This window comes from Euleptes europaea, chromosome 9 (genome assembly GCF_029931775.1).
Source record: "Euleptes europaea isolate rEulEur1 chromosome 9, rEulEur1.hap1, whole genome shotgun sequence".
Lineage (NCBI taxonomy): Eukaryota > Metazoa > Chordata > Lepidosauria > Squamata > Sphaerodactylidae > Euleptes > Euleptes europaea.
The window spans coordinates 7,049,381-7,070,386 of NC_079320.1; the positions used below are offsets into that span (position 1 = coordinate 7,049,381).

Genomic DNA, 21,006 nt, shown 5'->3' on the forward strand with positions numbered 1-21,006 from the left:
GTGGTGATGGCTGCCACCTTGGAAGGCTTGAAGAGGGGAGTGGACATGTTAATGGAGGAGAGGGCTATTCATGACTACTAGTTAAAATGGATGCTGGTCATGATGCACACCTATTCTCTCTAGTATCAGAGGAGCATGCCTGTTATATTAGGTGCTGTGGAACACAGGCAGGACAATGCTGCTGCAGTCATCTTGTTTGTGGGCTTCCTAGAGGCACCTGGTTGGCCACAGTGTGAACAGACGTCTGGACTTGATGGGCCTTGGTCTGATCCACATGGCTTTTCTTATGTTCTTATGAGAAGCTGTCCATGTTACCTCAACCCTAATATTCCACTGCTTTGAATTGCAGGTTGCCAATTTGGCCTGTTCAATTTCCAACAATGAAGAAGGAGTCAAGTTAGTCCGCATGGCCGCCACCCAGATTGACAGTCTGTGCCCGCAGGTAAGCCAGAAAGAACCCTTGGGTCCATTAAAGAGCATAAGGTGTTCGACACGGGAAAAAACACTCGGTACGAAGATTAGAGTCTTGCATTTTCCATTATATTGCTGATTGCCTTGCCTAAATAGTGGGGGTGGGGGAGGATGCATTTGTATACCAAGCCTCACTTAATGAACAGAACGATCAAAGCACACAGCTGTGCTTTTAACGCACTCTTTAATCAATTTGTTCTTTTTTCTGGAGAAAAGGGCCTTTATATTTCTTTTTTGCCGTCGCTCATAAGAGCTGGTTTCTGACTCGCAGGTAATCAATGCGGCGCTCACGCTGGCTGCCCGGCCCCAGAGCAAAGTGGCCCAGGACAACATGGACGTCTTCAAGGACCAGTGGGAGAAACAAGTACGGGTGCTCACCGAGGCAGTCGATGACATCACATCGGTGGATGACTTCCTCTCTGTCTCAGGTGCCTCTCTCAGAAGAAAAAAAAACTAGAAGAAAATGTATTTTTAGCAATGTAAGGCAGGGATCCCCAGCGTCTAGACATTAGGAAGAATTTCTCAAAAGTTAGAGCGGTTTCTCAGTGGAACAGGCTTCCACGGGAAGTGGTAAGTTCTCCTTCCCTGGAGGCTTTTAAGAAGAGGCTAGATGGCCATCTGTCAGCAATCCTGATTCTGTGACCTTAGGCAGATGATGAGAGGGAGGGCATTTTGGCCATCTTCTGGGTATAGAGTAGGGGTCATTGGGGGTGTGGGGGGGAGGTAGTTTTGAATTCCCTGCCTTGTGCAGGGGGTTGTACTAGATGACCCTGGTGATCCCTTCCAACTCTATGATTCTATGATTCTACGTGATGTCTGTGCGCACCATGTAGGGGTGCCAGGTCCTTCTTCGCTATCAGCGGGAGGTTTTGGGGGTGGAGCCTGAGGATGGTGGGGTTTGGGGAGGGGAGGACTCCAATGACATAGAGTCCAATTGCCAAAGCGGCCATTTTTTTCCAGGTGATTGCTATCAGCTGGAGATCAGTTCTAATAGCGGGAGATCTCCAGCTAGTACCTGGAGGTTGGCAATCTTATTTCCATGGCACCTGCCAACGCCTTTCCTAGGGCCTGCCAAGTGTTTTAGAGAGTGGGTATGGTGAGGTGGGGCTTTTGCTTGTGACTGGCTGTTGGAGATTTGATAGGCTGTGCAGATTTTTAAAGACAAGGAGTTGGTTTTTATACCCCGCGTTCTTCTACCTTTAAGGAGTCTCAAAGCATCTTACAATCACCTTCCCTTCCTCTCCCCTCAACAGACCCCTTGTGAGGTAGGTGAGGCTGAGAGAGCTCGAAGACAACTATGACTGGCCCAAGGTCACCCAGCAGGCTTCATGTGTAGGAGTGGGGAAACCAACCCTTTTCACCAGATTAGAGTCCACTGCCCATGTGGAGGACTGAGGGATCGAACCCAGTTCTCCAAATTGAGAGTCCACCGCTCCTAACCACTAAGCCATGCTGGCTCTAGATGTGATAAAAGGAGATCCACAGACAAATCTCCTGCTGGTGTTTCTGTTTTAATTTTATTTTCCCTTTTTTAACCTCTCACCCTCCAGTTTCAGCAAATGACCCCGCATTCTAGTATTATGAGAAAGGAAGAAAAGCTTCTCCCTGTCCACTCTCTCCATACCATGCATAATTTTATAGACCTCTATCCTATCTCTCCTTAACCACATTCTTTCTAAGCTAACCAGCCCTAAGCTTTTCAACAGCTCCTCATAGGGCAGTTACTCTGGTCCCCTGATCATTTTGGTCGCTCTTTTCTGCACCTTCTCAAGCTCTGCAATATCCTTTTTTAGGTGTGGTGACCAGAACTGTACACAGTATTCCAAGTGTGGTCTCACCATAGATTGTGAGAACAGGCCTCCATACGATTGGGCTTATGCCTGGAGTACCCTGGTCACTCTAAGGGCACTGCAGATTTCGCTAAAAACACTGTTGACAGTTGAACTTGCCATGTCTGAAGGTGGCTATCGGGTGTGAGCAAATCGCCTAGTCTTCTTGGTTCTTGCTGAGCCGGTTAGCATCATGATTTTGCCAAACTGTGCTCAAATAAAGAAACAGACAGTTGAATCTGGCCAGTGGCCATTAGTGTCCTTACCTGGACAAACACCAAAATGTTAGATAGTTTCAGAGGGTAGCCGTGCTTTTGTGGTGATTACCCCTCCCCTTGACCACTTCTGGGCTTCGTATTCATTACACATGTCTTTTCTGACCTTTAGAAGTCACTTTGCTCTCTCCCCGCATTTTCTGGATGCCACCAGAAAATGAAAACTCAGGGAAAGAATGAAGTAACTTCTAAAGAAAAGACGTGCATAACGAAAACGAACCCCTGAAGTAGCCTGGGGGTGTTCATGATGGAAACACTTTGTGCATAAAAGCCCCCAAAATCTTGTTGGTCTCTAAGGTGCTACTGGGCTCAAATCTAACCAAAATGTAAGATTTTATTAAGACACCACATTTGTTGATGACTGATTTATAGAACTTGTGGGTGATCTCGTTGTCTATTTAAAACAATTATCTGCTGAGCGAAAGAGTTCGGCAGCAAGGGATTGGGGGTATTGGAACTCAATCTGGTTGTGTGAGAACACCCACGTGGGAAAATCCAATTGTACTCCCACCTGCTGAGCACTCACCGAAAGACCCAACAAAGTATCAAATGGATTGTCAGAAAATCGAGTCTCGGTCCACAACCCAAACCAGCGGATATTCGAGCATCTCTATGTCACTCGTGGCATTACGTCCACAGTGAAAAGGGGCCACATTCTCAACCCCTCCACTATGGGAAGAAGGTCATGGGGATGCACACTAACCCTTGAAGCCGCAGGGTTAGGCTTGTCCAAAATAACTTGATAGTACAGATGCATTTACGATCCAACGAAATGATCCAATCGAGCTATCCTATTGATGCATCCCCAGGGCAGGTCTAGCTTTGGCTAGCTGGTGTTCAGTCTATCTGAAATCACACAAGAAAACTACTTTTGTAGTCATAAGAACATAAGAATGACAACATGTAAAAATGTGGGGCTAGTCAGCAGTTTGGACATAGATTAGACTGATCTAGTTGACAGCTAGTGTCATGTGACTGAGCCAGCCTGAACCGGCTTGAGTGGCCTGAAAAGGGCATTTCCAGGATGACTCACAGTGACACAGCAAATGTATGTGATTGGTCGACTGTATGGCTGTAAATATATATAAGTCCATGAACTACATGCAGATACGTGGTGGAGGAATTATAGATGTATGGCGGAGCATTTTGCTGGAGAAAACTGCATTCTGGACTGTGTAAATACTGTAAATAAATTGTACATAGCAGTACTGGTGTGGACTGAATTGCTGCCAGGTATACTCCTGCATTCCAGCTCAGCTGCGTGCGTCAAAGAAAGGTCATGCTGGATCAGACAAGTCCATCAGGTCCAGCAATCTGTTCACACAGTGGCCAACTAGGTGCCTCTTGGAAGCCTACAAACAAGATGACTTCAGCAGCACCATCCTGCCTGTGTTCCACAGCAACTAACTTAATAGGCGTGCTCCTCTGATCCTGGAGAGAATAGGCATGTGTCATCATGACGAGTATCCATTTTTACTAGTAGCCATGAATAGCCCTTTCCTCCATGAACATGTCCACTCCCCTCTTAAAGCCTTCCAGGTTGGCAGCCATCATCTCATCCTGGGGCTGGGAGTTCCACAATTTAACGATGTGTAGTGTAAAGAAATACTTCATTTTGTCTGTTTTGAAAATCTCTCACCCTCCAGCTCCAGCAGATGACCCAGCATTCTAGTATTATGAGAGAGGGAGAAAATCCATAATCGATGGTCAATGTTTAAATGAGCTCTAAATTAACAGCCTCATATTCTGTTCTCCCTTCTGAAAAAAAAAACGTAACGATAACAATAACGATTTAAGTGCAATGGAAAGTATAAGCTGTTTGAAAAGAGTCGTATGGTGTTTGGAATCAGTTTGGATAATTAACATTTAAAGAAAATGGTACAGCTTGGTGTAGTGATTAAGAGCAGTGGACTCTAATCTGGAGAATTGTGTTTGATTCTGCACTCTTTCACATGAAGCCTACTGGGTGATATTGGGCCAGTCACAGTTCTCTTAGAGCTTTCTCAACCCCACCTACCTCACAAGGTCTCTTTTGTGGGGAGAGGAAGGGAAGGCGATTGTAAGCCATTTTGATTCTCCTTAAAAGGTAGAGAAAATGGGCATATAAAAACCAGCTCTTTTTCTTCTACATTGTCTGCATAAAATTCAAACAGAAATGAACAAGACACATTCTGAAGCAGCTTTGGTTCTTGGTTGACCTCTACCAAAATTGAAGAGGTCAGGGACAGAGGCCCGCCTTTTCTGGGACCATCTGTTCACCGTGAACCTTGTCATTTGCTACGGTGGCTTCAAGTGGACGAGACCCATTTGGCAGTCTGAAGCAGGACACTCTTTGCCGATGGAGAGAGCAGACTCCTCTCAGCCAAGAGTGCTATTCCTGTTTGAAGGTGGCAGTGGTCTCTTTGCTAGCAGAAGGGCCGAGATGTCCCCAATGACTCCAGTTAAAAGGATCATCTCAGAAAGGAAAGGAACCCTGGAGAGTTGCTGCTTTCCAGAGTAGACAGTGCTAAGCTGTGTGGACCCATGATGTGATTCATTAAGAGGCAGCTTCATATGACTGTTTACATCAAGGGTGTCAAACCTAAGGCCCACGGGCCAGATCCCCTTGAGAGCTCTTATCCGGCCCGTGAGCCAGCCAAGGCAGCCACTCCCTTTCACTCTAATCTGGGTTGGCGAGGCATGGCCCAGCCCAACCAAGTGACATTTATGTCTTAACCAGCCCTCGTAACAATTGAGCTCAACACCCCTGATTTACATGTTGTTATGCATCAGTATGGATAATTCTGTGGATACTTAAATCTGGAGATGGGAGCCAAGAAGAGGCAAGACAGCTATTTCTACATATCTGCAAAAAGCCCCAGGTTTGCAGAAAAATCTGACATCTTAAAAAAAAATACATTGGGGGTTACCTCTCAATAATAGAAGCAGCACCTGTGCCTTTAAAAAATGAGTTCCCTCTGCAGTGGCTGTATTGGTAGTTGCTAGGCAACCACAATAATAGTGCCAGCCTTCAATCTATGGTTTCTGTCAGTACAAGGAGGGGGAGGGGCATGGCTCTTTCCAGGCCATTTTAGCCTTTGAGAGAGGACGTATCAAGTGTGTGCTGTTGTAGGGGTGTATTTTATTTGCAGCCCGCCTTTCTCGCTGAGCCTCGAGGTGGATTGCAAAATAAAACGCAATGCAGTCATACAGCATAAAGCGTTCAATGAGTCGCAGCTCGAGAAAGGAGAGGCTTTAGCGGAAGGAACTCGGAGCCAAACTCAAGGCGATGGCACCCAAGGGTCCGTCCCGTCGCTGCCGACGCCATTTTAGAAGTAGTTGTAGTTTGGAAAAAATACCATGAGGCCCCAATCTGGATGGAGCGTGTGGCACAGTGGCCCAAGGAGCTCTCCCTCCCGCCGCACACTTTTTCAAGTGCAGAAACAGAGGCTATTTCTGCATCTAAAAAGGCGTGGGGGACGAAAGCCTGTGTGGGGTAGTGTTTAAGAGCGGTGGACTCTAATCTGGAGAACCAGGTTCGATTCCCCACTCCTCCACATGAAGCCTGCTGGGTAACCTTGGGCCAGTCACAGTTCTCTCAGAATTCTCTCAGCCCCACCTACCTCACAAGGTGCCTTCTTTGGTGATTGTAAGCCACTTTGAGACTCCATACAACAGAAGAAAAGTGAGGTATAAAAACCAACTCTTCTTCTTCACAGTCACTATTATCTACTCCTTTAACTAGAGATGCCATCAAAGCCAGTATTGTCTACTCAGACCAGCAGCGGCTCTCCAGGGTCTCAGGCGGAGGTCTTTCACATCACCTACTTGCCTAGTCCCTTTAACTGGAGATGCCGGGGATTGAACCTGGGACCTTCTGCATGCCAAGCAGATGCTCTACCACTGAGCCACGGCCCTTCCCCTCCCTCTTGAATCTTGAATGTTACATTTACTTCTACCACTACTGTCTCCCCCGTTGCCAAAATTTGTATATTGCAAGTCCTTTGGGGCGGAGACCTCAGTTATTATTAAATTCTTCCTACGATCGTACCCCTCGTCATCAAATACAAAACCGTACTCCTCGAAATTGTGCCTAAACTCCCAAGACGAGACAAGTATTCAAATCAAGTGAGCTTATGCAAAATAAGTCAAATGGAATGCATAATTTCCCCTGAGTGCATGATTTGTTTTTTTCTCTTTAAGGAGGATTTGCTGGTTTTGGAAAAAAAATTAACTCAAGGCTGATGAAAATAATGAAGGCTAGGCCGGCGCTGAGGGAGGCTGGGTGTCATGGTAACCAGCGTTCCCACAGCTACACCCAGCAGAGTTCCTCTTCACTTGATGTGAGCCCAGGGTGTTGAGCGTCTGCCTTTCAGACTATTCCACCCATCGAAGCCTATTATCATGCACTCTAGGTTTGCTTCCCATGAGGAAAATACTGTGGTCAGAAACACCACTCTCTCTGGCGCCATTAGCCATCAGGCTGAACGTTTTAGTAGACTATCGTGTGGGTGAGATATTTGTCCTTCCGGGGTGGACCATGGTGGCCTAGCACAGCCTTTGGGTTTCCTCGGTTATGCACAGTTAAATGTTTCTCCTGTGCACTTCTCATAGAATCATAGAGTTGGAAGGGACCACCATGGTCATCTAGTCCAACTCCCTGCACAATGCTAGAAATTCACAACTACCTCCCCCCACACCCCCAGTGACCTCCTACTCCATGCCCAGAAGATGGCCAAGATGCCCTCCCTCTCATGATCTGCCTAAGGTCATAGAATCAGCATTGCTGACAGATGACCATCTAGCCTCTGTTTAAAAACTTCTCAATGCTCATAATTGCTTGTGCACAATCTTGTACATCAGTACACAGTAGGGTTGCCAGCTCTTGGTTGGATAATACCTGGAGATTTGGGGGGGGGGGTGGAACCTGGGGAGGGTGGGGTTTCGGGAGGGGAGGGACCTCAGTGTGGTATAATGTCATGGAGTCAACCCTCCAAAACAATCATTTTCTAAAGAGGAACTGCTCTTGGTCATCTGGAGATCAATTGTAATAGTGGGAGATCTCCAGGTACCACCTGGACATTGGCAGCCCTAGTACACAGAGAACACATTAAGCTGCCTGATACTGAATCAGACCCTTGGTCCATCAAAGTCAGTATTATCTATTTAGGCTGACAGCGGCTCTTCAGGATCTTAGGCTGAGGTCTTTCACATCATACTGCCTGACCCTTTTTTTTTAAACTGGAGATGCCGGGGATTAGAACCTGGGACCTTTTGCATGCAAAGCAGATGCTCGACCATTGAGCTATGGCCCCACCTCATTGGAAGACTCATTCAGCCATGGATTAGAATAATAGAATCATAGAGTTGGAAGGGACCACCAGGGTCATCTAGTCCAACCCCCTGCACAATGCAGGAAATTTACAACTACCTCCCCCACAAACCCCCAGTGACCTCCCACTCCATGCCCAGAAGTTGGCCAAGGTGCCCTCCCTCTCATGATTCATTTCACTCACAGCCCACCTTCTAAGTTAGGAAGCATTGAGAGGGATCCATCAGGAGGTGCTTTTGCCCGTGGAAGGGAGAGAGTTTTAACACGTTCTTCCTTGCCCCCTGAGCTCCCTCAAATGCTGCTCCTGTGGAAGAGATCCCTTAGGATCTACAGGGAGAAAAATGGAGGGTCTTCGATAAGAGGGGGGATTCTGAGAAAATTGCTTCTTCCTTTTCTACTGGCGGAAGTGCCTTTTGCCAGCAGAAGACAACCTTTGACCCCGTGCTGCTGAGATCTGTATGAAGAGAGTACTAATCAAGAGAGTTGTTGGCATGCGTTGCCACCTTAAAGTGGGCTCTGGGACATTTTCTTTGGCTGTAAGTGCTAGCCCAAAAAATTAGGAGCCAGGCTCATTTTTCAGCTGGCAGGTTTTCATATTTTAATGGCCAACTTTTCTCATTATTGCGACCATAAAACCCAGTCCTAATTAATACGTACTCTTATTACAGCTATGACAATAGTGTTGTGGTATAGGGCCGTGACTCAGTGGTTGAGCATCTGCTTGGCATGCAGAAGGTCCTCAGTTCAATCCCTGGAAGCTCCAGTTAAGGTAGTAGATGATGTAAACAACCTCTGCCTGAGACACTGGAGAGATGCTGTCAGTCTGAGTAGCCAATACTGATCTTGATGGACCAAGGGTAGCTTCATGTATGTTCATGTATTGTACATTCACTGCCACTGAGATAATGCAAATTTACACATAAGCAATTAGAGCCAGCGTGGGTAGTAGTTAAGAGTGGTGGTTTGGAGTGGTGGACTCTGATCTGGAGAACCAGGTTTGATTCCCCCTTCCTCCATTTGAGTGGTGGAGGCTAATCAGGTGAACTGGATTTGTTTCCCCACTCCTACACATGAAGCCAGCTGGGTGACCTTGGGCTAGTCACACTCTCTCAGCCCCAGCTACTTCACAGGGTATCTGTTGTGGGGAAGGGAAGGGATGGAGATTGTAAGCTAGTTTGATTCTTCCTTAAGTGGTAGAGAAAGTTGGCATATAAAAATCAACTCTTCTTCTTCTTCAATTATAAGAACTCCATGTGCATTTTTTAATATATAACTACTTAAAAACATTCAGGTGAAAAATAATAAATATGCTTTGGGTTGGATCCAGTCATTTTTTTCCCATTCCATCTCATCTGATTCCCCTCCATATTATAGATCCTGCGGCACATGTTTTTTATCCCTGCAGTTTTCATGATCCAAAATATGGCCTTTTTGGTAGCCAAAGGCTTTGGAAGACCCCTTCCTCCATTTTTCATGAGTGGAAAAAAAAAGTGGGATCCAACCCTTTGTACTTCCACTGAGCATTGCTACACGACGCCACAATAAAATCAGCGCAGAAAACACTCGGTACCACAATTATATTTCTAGGCTCCAGCGCAACCTAGCACCTGGGATTTGTTGAGTCTGGCCTTAAATGAATCCTCTTGATGAATGACAATCGACATGTTCTTTTGTGCAGAAAACCACATTCTGGAAGACGTCAATAAATGTGTGATTGCTCTGCAAGAGGGAGATGTGGACACGCTGGACAGAACCGCAGGCGCGATCCGTGGACGAGCTGCCAGAGTCATCCATATCATTAATGCTGAGATGGAAAACTATGAAGCTGGGGTTTACACAGAGAAGGTGCTGGAAGCAACCAAGTTGCTGTCGGAAACAGGTGAGTGTGGATGGCAAAATTATCTGTACTTGACAGTGTTCGATCTATTTGTATAACTTCTTCCAACGCAATCACCATTCCTATGTTTGAAGTGGTTTGGCAGGCCTAAGCTATATGCCACGCTGTCTGTGGGCCCTGCGTATTGCTTGTCCACTTCCCTAACTAGGCAACACCCCCTTGCTTGCGGGTTATTTGGCCTGTGGCGGCTGTAGACTTTCAGTACTACTTGATCTATGTTATCCCTTTTATCATTTTTTGCTCTTAAAATGGAACCATTTCAGAATGATTTAAGTATGCTGATGAATATTTTTTTGACATCTACATCTTTTAAACTTTGGGAGAGGGGGAATATCAAAATGCATAAAGATGTTCACTGCAGTTCTGTTTTGAGGATCAGCAAGAGATTCTATAATTTATTTCCATTAAACTTTTCATTAATCAAAAAGAGACTATTGTAGAAGCTTTGAGAGTCCTTGAAAGTTAAATGTTATACAACTCTTTTTGTCTTTTTTCTTTTCTTTCTTTCTTTTCTTTCTTTTCTTTTTTTTTCTTTTTGACTTATTTTTACTAAAATTCTGGGCAGGCATTATGCAAACTTTTTGACCATTTGGTTTTTATAAAACTAATGCACCATGATAAAAACACAATAAACTAAATCTGTGGCAGACACATTAAATACTTGTATGTCATATTTAATGTGCTCTTTCATAAAGCTCCAAGAAGAATAAAGAGCTAAGAGCTCCATAGTAAATGTGTCCCTGACCAAATCTCCCTTTAGGCTTTTTATGCAAAAAAAAAGCAAAGCAAAAGCAAGACGGATCTAATTGTTGCAGTGTGCTGACAGAGAATGTCTAATTGCAGATGCTGGATTTTAAACATGCACGCATTCTGCTGTTTTGTTTTATTTTGGGGTTTCTTTCCACAGTTGCAAGAATGCGCAAAAATGGGCTCTTTCCCCTGGTATACTTTGAAGTATTCTCCTGAAGACTATTCATACTAGCACTTTTCTGTTACTAAGTAACAAACCACTTACTAGGACCTCTCAGAATTAGCCGAGTGTTTACCTTGTCACCAAGTACCATGCCAGAGATTGTCAAAAAGAAGCTTGTTCGCATGTTTGTTCTCTCTCTGTCTCTCTCTGTCTCTCTCTCATCCTTCCCTCTGGTTCATGTCTTGGTCTCCGATAGACTTCCTTGGTCAGGAAGAGGCAGCAGACAAACTCTGGAGTGTAGTGATGTCTAGGGATGGCTCCAAATGCCTTGTCCGTTTTTCTTTTCTTCTTTTTTACCCGAAAATCCTTTTGCCAGTTTTGCGTCTCCCTCATGTGAACTGGGAGGGAAGGCAGCATGACAAAGCCTGATCTCGTCATATATCAGAAGCTAAGGAGGGTCGGTGCTTGGATGGGCTGTGGCTCAGTGGCAGAGCCTCTGCTTGGCATGCAGAAGGTCCCTGGTTCAACCCCCTGCAACTCTGCTTTAAAAAAAGAAAAGAAAAAAGATCGAGCGTTACGTGATATGAAAGACCTCTGCCTGAGACCCTGGAGATCCGCTTCCAGTCTGAGTAGACAATACCATTAGGGTTGTCAACCTCCAGTTACTAGCTGGAGATCTCCTGCTATTACAACTGATCTCCAGCTGATAGAGATCAGTTCCCCTGGAGAAAATGGATGTTTTGGCAATTGGACTCTATGGCATTGAAATCCCTCCCCAAACCCTTCCCACCTCAGACTCTATAAAGGAAGCCATGGCCCTCAGTTTGCAAGACCTGAGCAAGTCTGTTAAAGATAGGACGTTTTGGAGGACATTGATTCATAGGATCACCATGAGTCGGAAGAGACTTGATGGCACTTAACACAACACACACATGTGTGTGTGTTTGGTGGGGGGGTTGACAGTCAATTAATGTCCTGGCTATAGGAATAACCTGTGGCTGTTCTTCCTGCTGCTCAAGGACAGGATTAGACCTTGAGTTTCTTGTTGTATTTTACGGGCTTGCAAGTGAAACCATTTTCTATTCCATTTATTTTGCATTTATTCCCTTTTTTAAACGCGGTGTCTTTACAGATCTGTAGGGGAACTCATTTGAATGATAATAGCCAGGGAGGAGGGAAAACTCAGTGCCACCCACTTCCTTAATTATTATTTACACTTTTGGAGATCTGTTCGAGGAAAGCATCTGGCTGTTGAGCTGTAAAAATTTGTGTGCCGTTGTATTTTCCAACTATTTTGTAGAGCATGGAAGGTATGATTCTGAACAGTCGTTTGGAGGCATCTATAATTAGGAGTAAAGTCTTTTTTTTTTTTTTTTACTACAGGTTAGGAAAGTATGAATTCAAAGAAACTGGCATGAACTAAACTAGAAAAGGAGGGCCTTGCGTAGACTTAATTTAAATATGATCCCAGCAGGGCAGAAGAAATTATCTGTCCTGCTTTGCCTGCACCAAATGTCTTGTTTAAACTGGGCTACAGTAAATGTAATGCACATGTGGTACATGTAATGCACATGTTCCTCTTGTAACGCAAGAAATACTAGCATGGCACACTACCGGGCTATGAACTTCTGGTGTGCTAACATTGCACAGGTAGAGAGTGATGGCCCTGGTTAGTATTTGGACGGGAGACCATCAAGGAATTCCAGGGTCGCTATGCAGAGGAAGGCAATGGCCAACCACCTTTTTTCTTCTCTGCCCTGATCTGGATGGCCCTGGCTAGCCTGATCTCCTCAGATCTTGTAAGATCTGCTCCATGCAGGTGAGACACAAGGTTGTTCGAAAACAAATCGAAAAGATGAGGAGCCAGAACACAGCCCTGTTTAATCCCTTCGTTTGATCAAATTTTAGAGGATTGGAGGCCTTTCCTATTGCACTGGATTTGGCAGGTAGAAGACGAGTACAGATTGAGTATGAGAAAAAAGTAGGCAGGAATCTATACCCATCTTTGCCAGCTTTTCCCAGAGAAGACCCCTAGGAATTCAATCAAAGGCACTTTTCAGATCTAAATAGGCTGCTTAGAGTTTCCTCCCTTTGTAGTCACTATATTTTTTGGCCAATGTGCCAGGACTATGCAATGGTCAAGTGTGGATTTGCTACTCGAAAAGCCAATCTGCTCGGGGCCAATTATGAGTTGCAACCAGTTTATTAATTTAGTTAGGAGAAGACCGGCGTAAAGCTTGCCCACTACCAAGAGCAAGCTAATGGGGCGAAGGTAGCTGAGTTGAAGCTAGGGTTGGCAGGTCCCCCCTAGCTACCGGTGGGAGATGGAGGTAGGGTTGCACACCTGCAGGTAGTAGCAGGAGATCTCCAGCCAATAGAGATCAGTTCATCTGGAGAAAATGGCTGCTTTGGCAATTGGACTCTATGGCATTGAAGTCCCTCCCCGCCCCAAACCCTGCCCTCCTCAGGCTCTGCCCAAAAATCTCCCACTGGTGTAAAAGAGGGACCTGGCAACCCTAGATGGTGTAGTTATATTTGCCAACAATGGTTGCCAGCTATGGGTTGAGAAATACCTGGAGATTTTAGAGGTGGAGCCTGGGAAGGGCGGGGCTTGGGGAGGAGAGGGGTCTTAGAAGGGTATAATGCCCTAGATTCCACCCTCCAAAGCAGCCATTTTCTCCTGGAGAATTGTCCGTGGTCATCTGGCGATAAGTTATAACAGCAGGAGATCTTCATGTGCAAACCTGGAGGTTGGTAACCCTACTGCCAACCTCCAGGTAGGGCCTGGACATCTCCCAGAATTACAGCTAAAGAGTTCATTTCCCTTGATGGGGGGTAGAAATGGCTCATCTGGCCAGAAACAAACTAGAGGGAGGGGTCTCACATATGCTACTGCTCTTCACTCAATCACTATCTGGAATTTGATAACATGGGTCTCTTTCAGGAGAATGTTACGGATCGTGGTTAGAATGTAAGTAAAGCAGTCTGAACGGTGAAAGCCCTCTGATAAATGTGGATGATGAAAAGGCTTTGAGAGGGAGAAAGAGAGAGAGAGAAAAGATTGGAGATGAATGATAGAATATCAGTCTTTTGATTTAAAGAGTGAGAAAGAGCCACCGGGATATGATAGGAATATGAAAGGAAGCAGGAAAAATGAACAAGTGCAGAAGGAAGAGACTGTAAATAGGTTTGAAGATGCATTTTCTTATGCCCCTTGACCTCTCTGTTTGCCTCCCTTTACATTTCTTTGCAATTTCTCTCCCTCGGTTATAATAAGTAATTCTTTTGCCCTTCCCCTTCTGTGCACTTGGACTATTGGAAGCCTCATCTGCTCCTGACCCCGTTCAATAGAAATAATGAAAAGGGAAGAACCAAAAAACCTCAACCTTAGCTAGAGAAAAAACCTAAAAGTTGAGCTGAAAATTATAACAAAATGCTGATTATTATTTATTATGCAGTGTAGATTAAATTAAAAACACTGGGCCTTAAATGTACAGGCTGATCAATTAAAAGAATATATAAAAAACAGTTGCTAATTTTCCAACGTAGTTGATGATAAATCCCATTCACCATTTTTCCTGAAAATAGCACTAAGGGTTCTCTATTGCAGCAGACTGAACTTTTCTTCAAGTGCCGCTGTCTCATTAGACTCCCCCTTTAAAAAAAATAACGCACAACGCTTGATTACTGCTTTATGCCAGCCGTGAAACCGCAAATGTGCATAAACCCAAATATTTGTGCATTTCAGTGATGCTAAACTGCATTCTCTTAATGAAAAAGAATAGGACTCTTAAGAGACCCTGACATCTCCAGAATCTTTTCCCCTGCAATTATACGTAACACCAGATTTTTTGCCACCCCAGGCGAAAGAATTTGAACTCTAGGCTACATCTTAGGTTGAGCCAAGTTTTGTGTGCTTTAATTGGTATTTATTTGGATGCATATTTGATAGTTAATGGGTTGGTCTGGCAGTGGTCCATCGGATAATGAAGGAGTGTATTTACTTCTGAAATTTCAGAATCTCATCTGCTACAGCATGGTGTAGTGGTTAAGAGCGGTGGATTCTAATCTGGAGAACTGAGTTTGATTCCTCACTCCTCCACAGGAGCAGCAGACTCTAATCTGGTGAACCAGGTTTGATTCCCCACTCCTCCATATGCAGCATGCTGGGTGACCTTGGGCTAGTCACAGTTCTCTGAACTCTCAGCCTCACCTACCTCACAGAGTGTCTGTTGTGGGGAGGGGAAGGGAAGGTGATTGTAAGCCGGTTTGATTCTTCCTTAAGTGGTAAAGTAACTGGGCATATAAAACCAACTTTTCTTCTTCTTCTTCTTCTTCTACTTCTTCTTCTTCTTCTTCTTCTTCTTCTTCTTCTTCTTCTTCTTCTTCTTCTTCTTCTCCTCCTCCTCCTCCTCCTCCTCCTCCTCCTCCTTCCTAGATAAAAACCAATTATTATTATTCTTCTAAGAGAAAATGAAAGACATTGTTTTGACAGCAGTTTATTTTTTTTCTTTACCATTGGATAGGGGCTACCTTTAGTTAATTTCTGAATGAGCCTCCCTAATCACAATCCAAACCCACCTCCCACCCCCAAAAAGAGCCCTGTTGGATTGGACCAGTGTTCACATGAACACATGAAGCTGCCTTATACTGAATCAGACCCTTGGTCCGTCAAAGTCAGTATTGTCTACTCAGACCAGCAGCGTCTCTCCAGGGTCTCAGGCAGAGGACTTTCACATCACCTACTTGCCTGGTCCCTTTAACTGGAGATACCAGGGATTGAACCTTGGACCTTCTGTATGCCAAGCAGATGCTCTACCACTGAGCCACAGCCCCTCCCCAAAGGGTCCATCTAGTTCAGCATCCTGTCTCACACAGTTGTCAACCAGTTCCTCTGGAGGACCAACAACAGGGCATAGAGGCCGAGGCCTTCCTTTGATGCTGCCTCCTGGCACTGGGATTCAGAGGAACCTGGTTGGCCACTGTGTGAACAGACTGCTGGACTTGATGGACCTTGCTCTGATCCAGCATGACCCCTTGATGGGGTCAACCCAGAAGTGATGGGGATGCTCTAGCACGTGCCTCAAAAAAACTCTATGGAAACCAATTGCCCACCCTGAACAGGCACCTGACAACCCTACCTTGAGTAGATAGGAATTCTTTTGGCCATGTGTGACGGATAAGGGGTGAATCTGCAGCAAGGGCTGACAGACCAAGAGTGGGCGGAGCCAGAGAGCTGACACTCTGAGCTCAGGGAGACAGAAAACATTCGAAGCTAGGGACCCAGCCTGAGAGGAGGCTGTGAAAGGAGTCCTAAGATTGGAACCAGCCAGAGAAGGCTGTGATAGAGTCTGAGCTTGGTAGCGAAACTGAGCAGGAGACTGTTCTCGGTGAACCTGAGGGGTTCTGTTGAAGCCGAAGCTATTGATACACACAACCTGTGGGAGTGACAGGAGTGAGAATTGGGTTAGAGACTGAGGGCCCATTCTCAGGTCACAAAGGGGAATTAGTCTCTGAGGTAGAGCTTTTCCGGTAGCAGGGAGGTGTGGAGGATTACAGCCACTGAGGTGGGGTAGTCAGAGAGAGCTAGGCTGGGGACAGAGTTTTGAGAGTCTGGATCTGAGTAACAGTTCTGAGGGATAGAACTAAACTTGAAACTAAGAACGAAAGGAACTTGAGTGAAGAAAACATCTAAGCTATTTCTCTGAAGTAATCTTGCGTATATAAATCTGACTGAGTTTTCCCTCCAAATTCTGCCTTTTCCTTGAAAACCAATCTCTGTGAGTTCTGTTCAATAAACTTCCCTGTTTTGTCTGTTTAAGTTAAAAAGCCTCTTGTGTCATATTTCTCTCTGAGGTAAATACTGGTGTGGGACCGGAGGAGAAGGAAAATAATCTCCTCACAAATATACTCAGGCCAACCCTTTTCCCTCAGCATATACCATGTGACTGCTACTCATTCCTTCATCCCTCTGAGCAGGTTATCTTTTTGAAGGAATTTTATGTATCATGGGGAGGGCTTACTCAGTTGGCTTAATACGTGATTTATTGATTTGCTGAATTCCAGCTTTAAAAAAAATTGGTCAGACTAGCGACCAGCAGCAACATCTAATGCTTGATTCTAAAGAAGCATTATGCTAGCACGTGTGGCTTCTCCACAGGACTCTAGTGTGATCCAAAGAAGTGCAAAGCCGCAGCACTTAACTCACACAAGGTGGAAAGGAACACAAAGAAACAAATCTCCGTTCAGAACAGAGTTGAGTGTCTTAAGAGAGGGATAAATCAGCATGCGCTCCCAAGGTTAAATCACTGTTTTTAAAAAAATAGTTGGAACAGCTGTCCCCCAAAAAAGTGTGCTTTGGAAAGCAAAAAATAATAATAATAAAATGCCACACAGAATGGGAACACGTGGGTATAACTGAATATATTTCCAAAGGCTCTTTGCATCCAGTCCGTCACAAGTGGTTGTTTGAGAAATCTCTTGTCGAGAGGCAAAATAAAAACCTCGGGTGAATTAAGACCTTGTGGCGGAGAATGGGGAGTTAAATATAAACTTCCCCTTCTTCAAGTGAGAAGAGGGTTAATCTGACGACGGCCTAGAGGCTGGGAACACGGCTGGCATTGTGTGCCATAATTAGGTAACAGGTGCCAGCAAAGGAACTGGATTTATCAAAAGATGGGGCTTCAGTGCATGCGACACTCACAGGAAACAGTGAGCAGAATGACCTCAATTCAAGGTTAAAGGACAGTTGCCACCTCGTCCAATTTTTACACCAGCTTGACACCAGCTTTACACTATCCCTCCCTCTGTCCTGCCTCGGCTGCACTCAGTGTTTTGTTTGGTTGGAAGTTTAACCTCCTGCTAGCCCTTTCTTTGAGATCCAGCATGGTATAGTAGTTAAAGGTCATTTATGCACAGTCGCTTTAAGCTCCTTTATTCCCCGTTTCAGCCAGGATCAAGTTTTTCAGTATGCACGATACCTCATTCCTTGGAAGCTCAGTGCTGTTTCAACGCAAAATGAACCCGGCTTTCCCCATTCCTCTTCTGGCCCGAATTAAACCATTGATCCTGGCTCATTCCAGAGTCACAGAGCGTGCATACTGCATTAGGGGAAAACACAGAAGATTGGCTTCTCTCACAGCCAATCACGAAGCAGTGTGTAAAGAGGCAGGGATTCAAGTGCTTTCTGCTTCCTGCTACCTCGGAACTCTTTCTGAGCAAAAGAAAGGCTTTTTAAAAACGAGGCTTGGATTTATCCCCCCCCCTTTCAGATTACTCCGTTTTTTTGTTTGTTTGTTTGTTATTGTTCTTAAAATAGTTTTTTAAGTGGCAGTTGGGTTTGGGGGGAAGGAAATCTTCTCTCACGGTAAGCCAATTACAGAGCAGCATCTAAAGGGGTGGGACTTGATTTGAGCTTGGGAGATTGCTGTTCTGTATTCATGGCTCGATTAGCACACAGCTTCGTCCCTGATCATTCAAATCAATGCATACAGTTTTCCCCAACCTGGGTTACTTTAATGTGCAATGAACCCAGGTCCAAGCAGGGAGATCCAGCCCATGCATAAAAGACCAAAGTGTTAGGTGAAGATTTGGGAGATCCAGGCTCGAACCCCTGCTCTGCCAAGGAAGATTTTCGGGTGACCGTGGGCCGCTCACACCCTGTCAGCTTGGCCTTGGTCACAGGACTGTTGTGAGAAGAAAATAGAAAAGGGAGATTGCTGTAAGCTACTTTGGTCCCCATTTGAGCCAGTGTGGTGTAGTGGTTAATAGTTGTGGACTTTAATCTGGAGAATCAAGTTAGTTTCCCCACTCCTCCACATGAAGTTTGCTGGGTGACCTTGGGCTACTCACAGTTCCCTCTGAAATCTCTCAGCCCCACCTACCTCACAAGGTGTCTGTTTAGGGTTGCCAGGTTCCTCTTCACACCGGCAGGAGGTTTTTGGGGTGGAGCCTGAGGAGGGCAGGGCTTGGGGAGGAGAGGGACTTCAATGTCATAAAGTCCAATTGCCAAAGTGGCCATTTTCTCCAGGGGAACTGATCTCTATTGGCTGGAGATCAGTTGTAATAACAGGAGATCTCCAGCTACTACCTGGAGATTGGCAAACCTAATTATCAGATGATTATAGCAATCTTTGAGAGGTATACCAGGAAAGGTGGTCCCAAAGATACAAGGGTCCCAGACTCCGCCACTACGTTTCTCATTTTCATTTTCAAAGAGTGAAGCAGCCCCCAAATTTCCTGCCGAGCTGTAAAGTTGCCAACCTCCTGGATAAAATGGCCACTTTGGCAATTGGAGTCTATGGCATTGAAGTCCCTCCTCTCTCCAAACCCTACCCTCCTCAGGCTCCACCCTCAAAACCTCCAGGTGTTTCCCAATCTGGAGCTGGCAACTAAGGTTGCCAGGTCCCTTTTCGCCACCGGCAGGACGTTTTTGGGGCAGAGCCTGAGGAGAGGGGGTTGGGGAGGGGAGGGACTTCAATGCCATAGAGTCCAGTTACCAAAGCAGCTATTTTCTCCAGGTGAACTGATCTCTATTGGCTGGGAAAAAGCAGAAGATCTCCATCTAGTACCAGGAGGTTGGCAAACCTACTGGCAACCCTACTGAATGGCAAGTCGGTTCTGAATCTCCCACTTTCAAACTTTACAATGGTGAAGAATGGCTTTTAGCATGTCTTGGTGTTGATATGCTTTCAGGGCCAATTTTACAAAGATAGCTTTTTAAATAAAACCACACAGAGGCTTATCCTTGGAGAAAAATCTTGAGCTAGCTTTCTATGTTACTTCTCCAGGGATCTTCTCATGAGCCAATAGCTAAGGTTTAGGGATGGGGGGGGGGAGATCATGAACGACGAGAGATTTTAGAAACCAAGGCTATTTACTTTGAAAAGGGAAGGAGAAAACGCTGCAGAGGCACCAAAGGGGCACAATAAGAGTATGCATGTGCATATGCCTTTGTTGTTGCTAAATTGTGCTTTAGATTCTCCCTGAAAACTCTGAAGGTCTCAACCACTGCTTAGAAACAAGGGATAAACAATGAGGCTGTTCCCAGAGGGTTCTGCTGTGAGCCTTAGAAGAACAGTGAAAATTGTCTACGTTCTCCACAAACGTCTTGAAACGTTTAAGTGGTGTGCATGTTCTGCACTGTGTTTCTCAAAACGATGCACACACACGGTTCCAGCACACACATTAGGGTTGCCAACCCCCAGGTAATAGCTGGATAGAACTGTCGATTTGGTTCCCTCCAACAAGAAAAACAGCCGAATTTTCCCTGATTCGGCGGTTTCTACTTCGGATAGAACCGAAGTCAAAACAGGCGGGAAAACGAACCCAACTCAGCGAATTCAGGCGAACGCCGGATAAATTCGTACACGTTCGGCGCCCCCAAAGTAGCATTCTCCCATGGCCAATCGGTGGCCAAGTTGTGTCTTCTTCTGGCCAATCAGTCGTGGATGAGTGCGCGGCCCGGGGAGAGAAAGAGAGACTGGGAGTGTCACTGTTTGTGTGAGAGAAAGATCCCCGTGGGTGGGGGGGGTGCGTGTGCACATTCACAGCTTTCCACAGCTCCAGGGGGCATTTTTGGAGGTAGAGGCCCCAATCTTTCAGTGTAGCTTGAGGGGACCCTTCTTGGGAGAACCCCCAAGTTTTGTAAAGATTGGGTCAGGGAGTCCTGAGAGATGGGGCCCAGAAGGGGTCCCCCCAAAAATCGCCCATTGGAATAAAGCCATAAAAACACATTTGCGGCTTTCCACAGCTCCGGGGGGGATTTTTGGAGGTAGAGGTCCCAAACTTTCAGTGTAGCTTGAGGGGACCCTTTTTTGGAGAACCCCCAAGTTTTGTAAAGATTGGGTCAGGGGGTCCCAAGAGATGGGTCCCGGAAGGGGTCCCTCCCAAAGTCGCCCATTGGAATAAAGCCATAAAAACACATTTGTGGCTTTCCACGGCTCCGGGGGGGCATTTTTGGAAGTAGAGGTCCCAAACTTTCAGTGTAGCTTGAGGGGAAAGCCGCAAATGTGTTTTTATGGCTTTATTCCAACGGGCGATTTTGGGGGGGACCCCTTCCGAGCCCCATATCCCGGGACCCCCTGACCCAATCTTTACAAAACTTGGGGGTTCTCCAAAAAAGGGTCCCCTCAAGCTACACTGAAAGTTTGGGACCTCTACCTCCAAAAATCCCCCCCCGGAGCCATGGAAAGCCGCAAATGTGTTTTTATGGCTTTATTCCAATGGGCGATTTTTGGCGGGACCCCTTCTGGGCCCCATCTCTCAGGACCCCCTGACCCAATCTTTACAAAACTTGGGGGTTCTCCCAA

The 21,006-nt window shown here is 45.7% G+C and overlaps 1 protein-coding gene across 1 annotated transcript in view; it reads left to right on the top strand.

Annotated features, from left to right (window-relative positions):
* Window positions 1-21,006, top strand: part of CTNNA2 (catenin alpha 2) — a 633,745-nt gene that overhangs the window by 529,745 nt on the left and 82,994 nt on the right. The window contains exons 10-12 of the mRNA XM_056855155.1: window positions 350-442; window positions 743-899; window positions 9,565-9,765. Coding sequence (XP_056711133.1) covers window positions 350-442; window positions 743-899; window positions 9,565-9,765 — 451 coding nt within the window. The remainder of the gene's footprint in view (window positions 1-349; window positions 443-742; window positions 900-9,564; window positions 9,766-21,006) is intronic.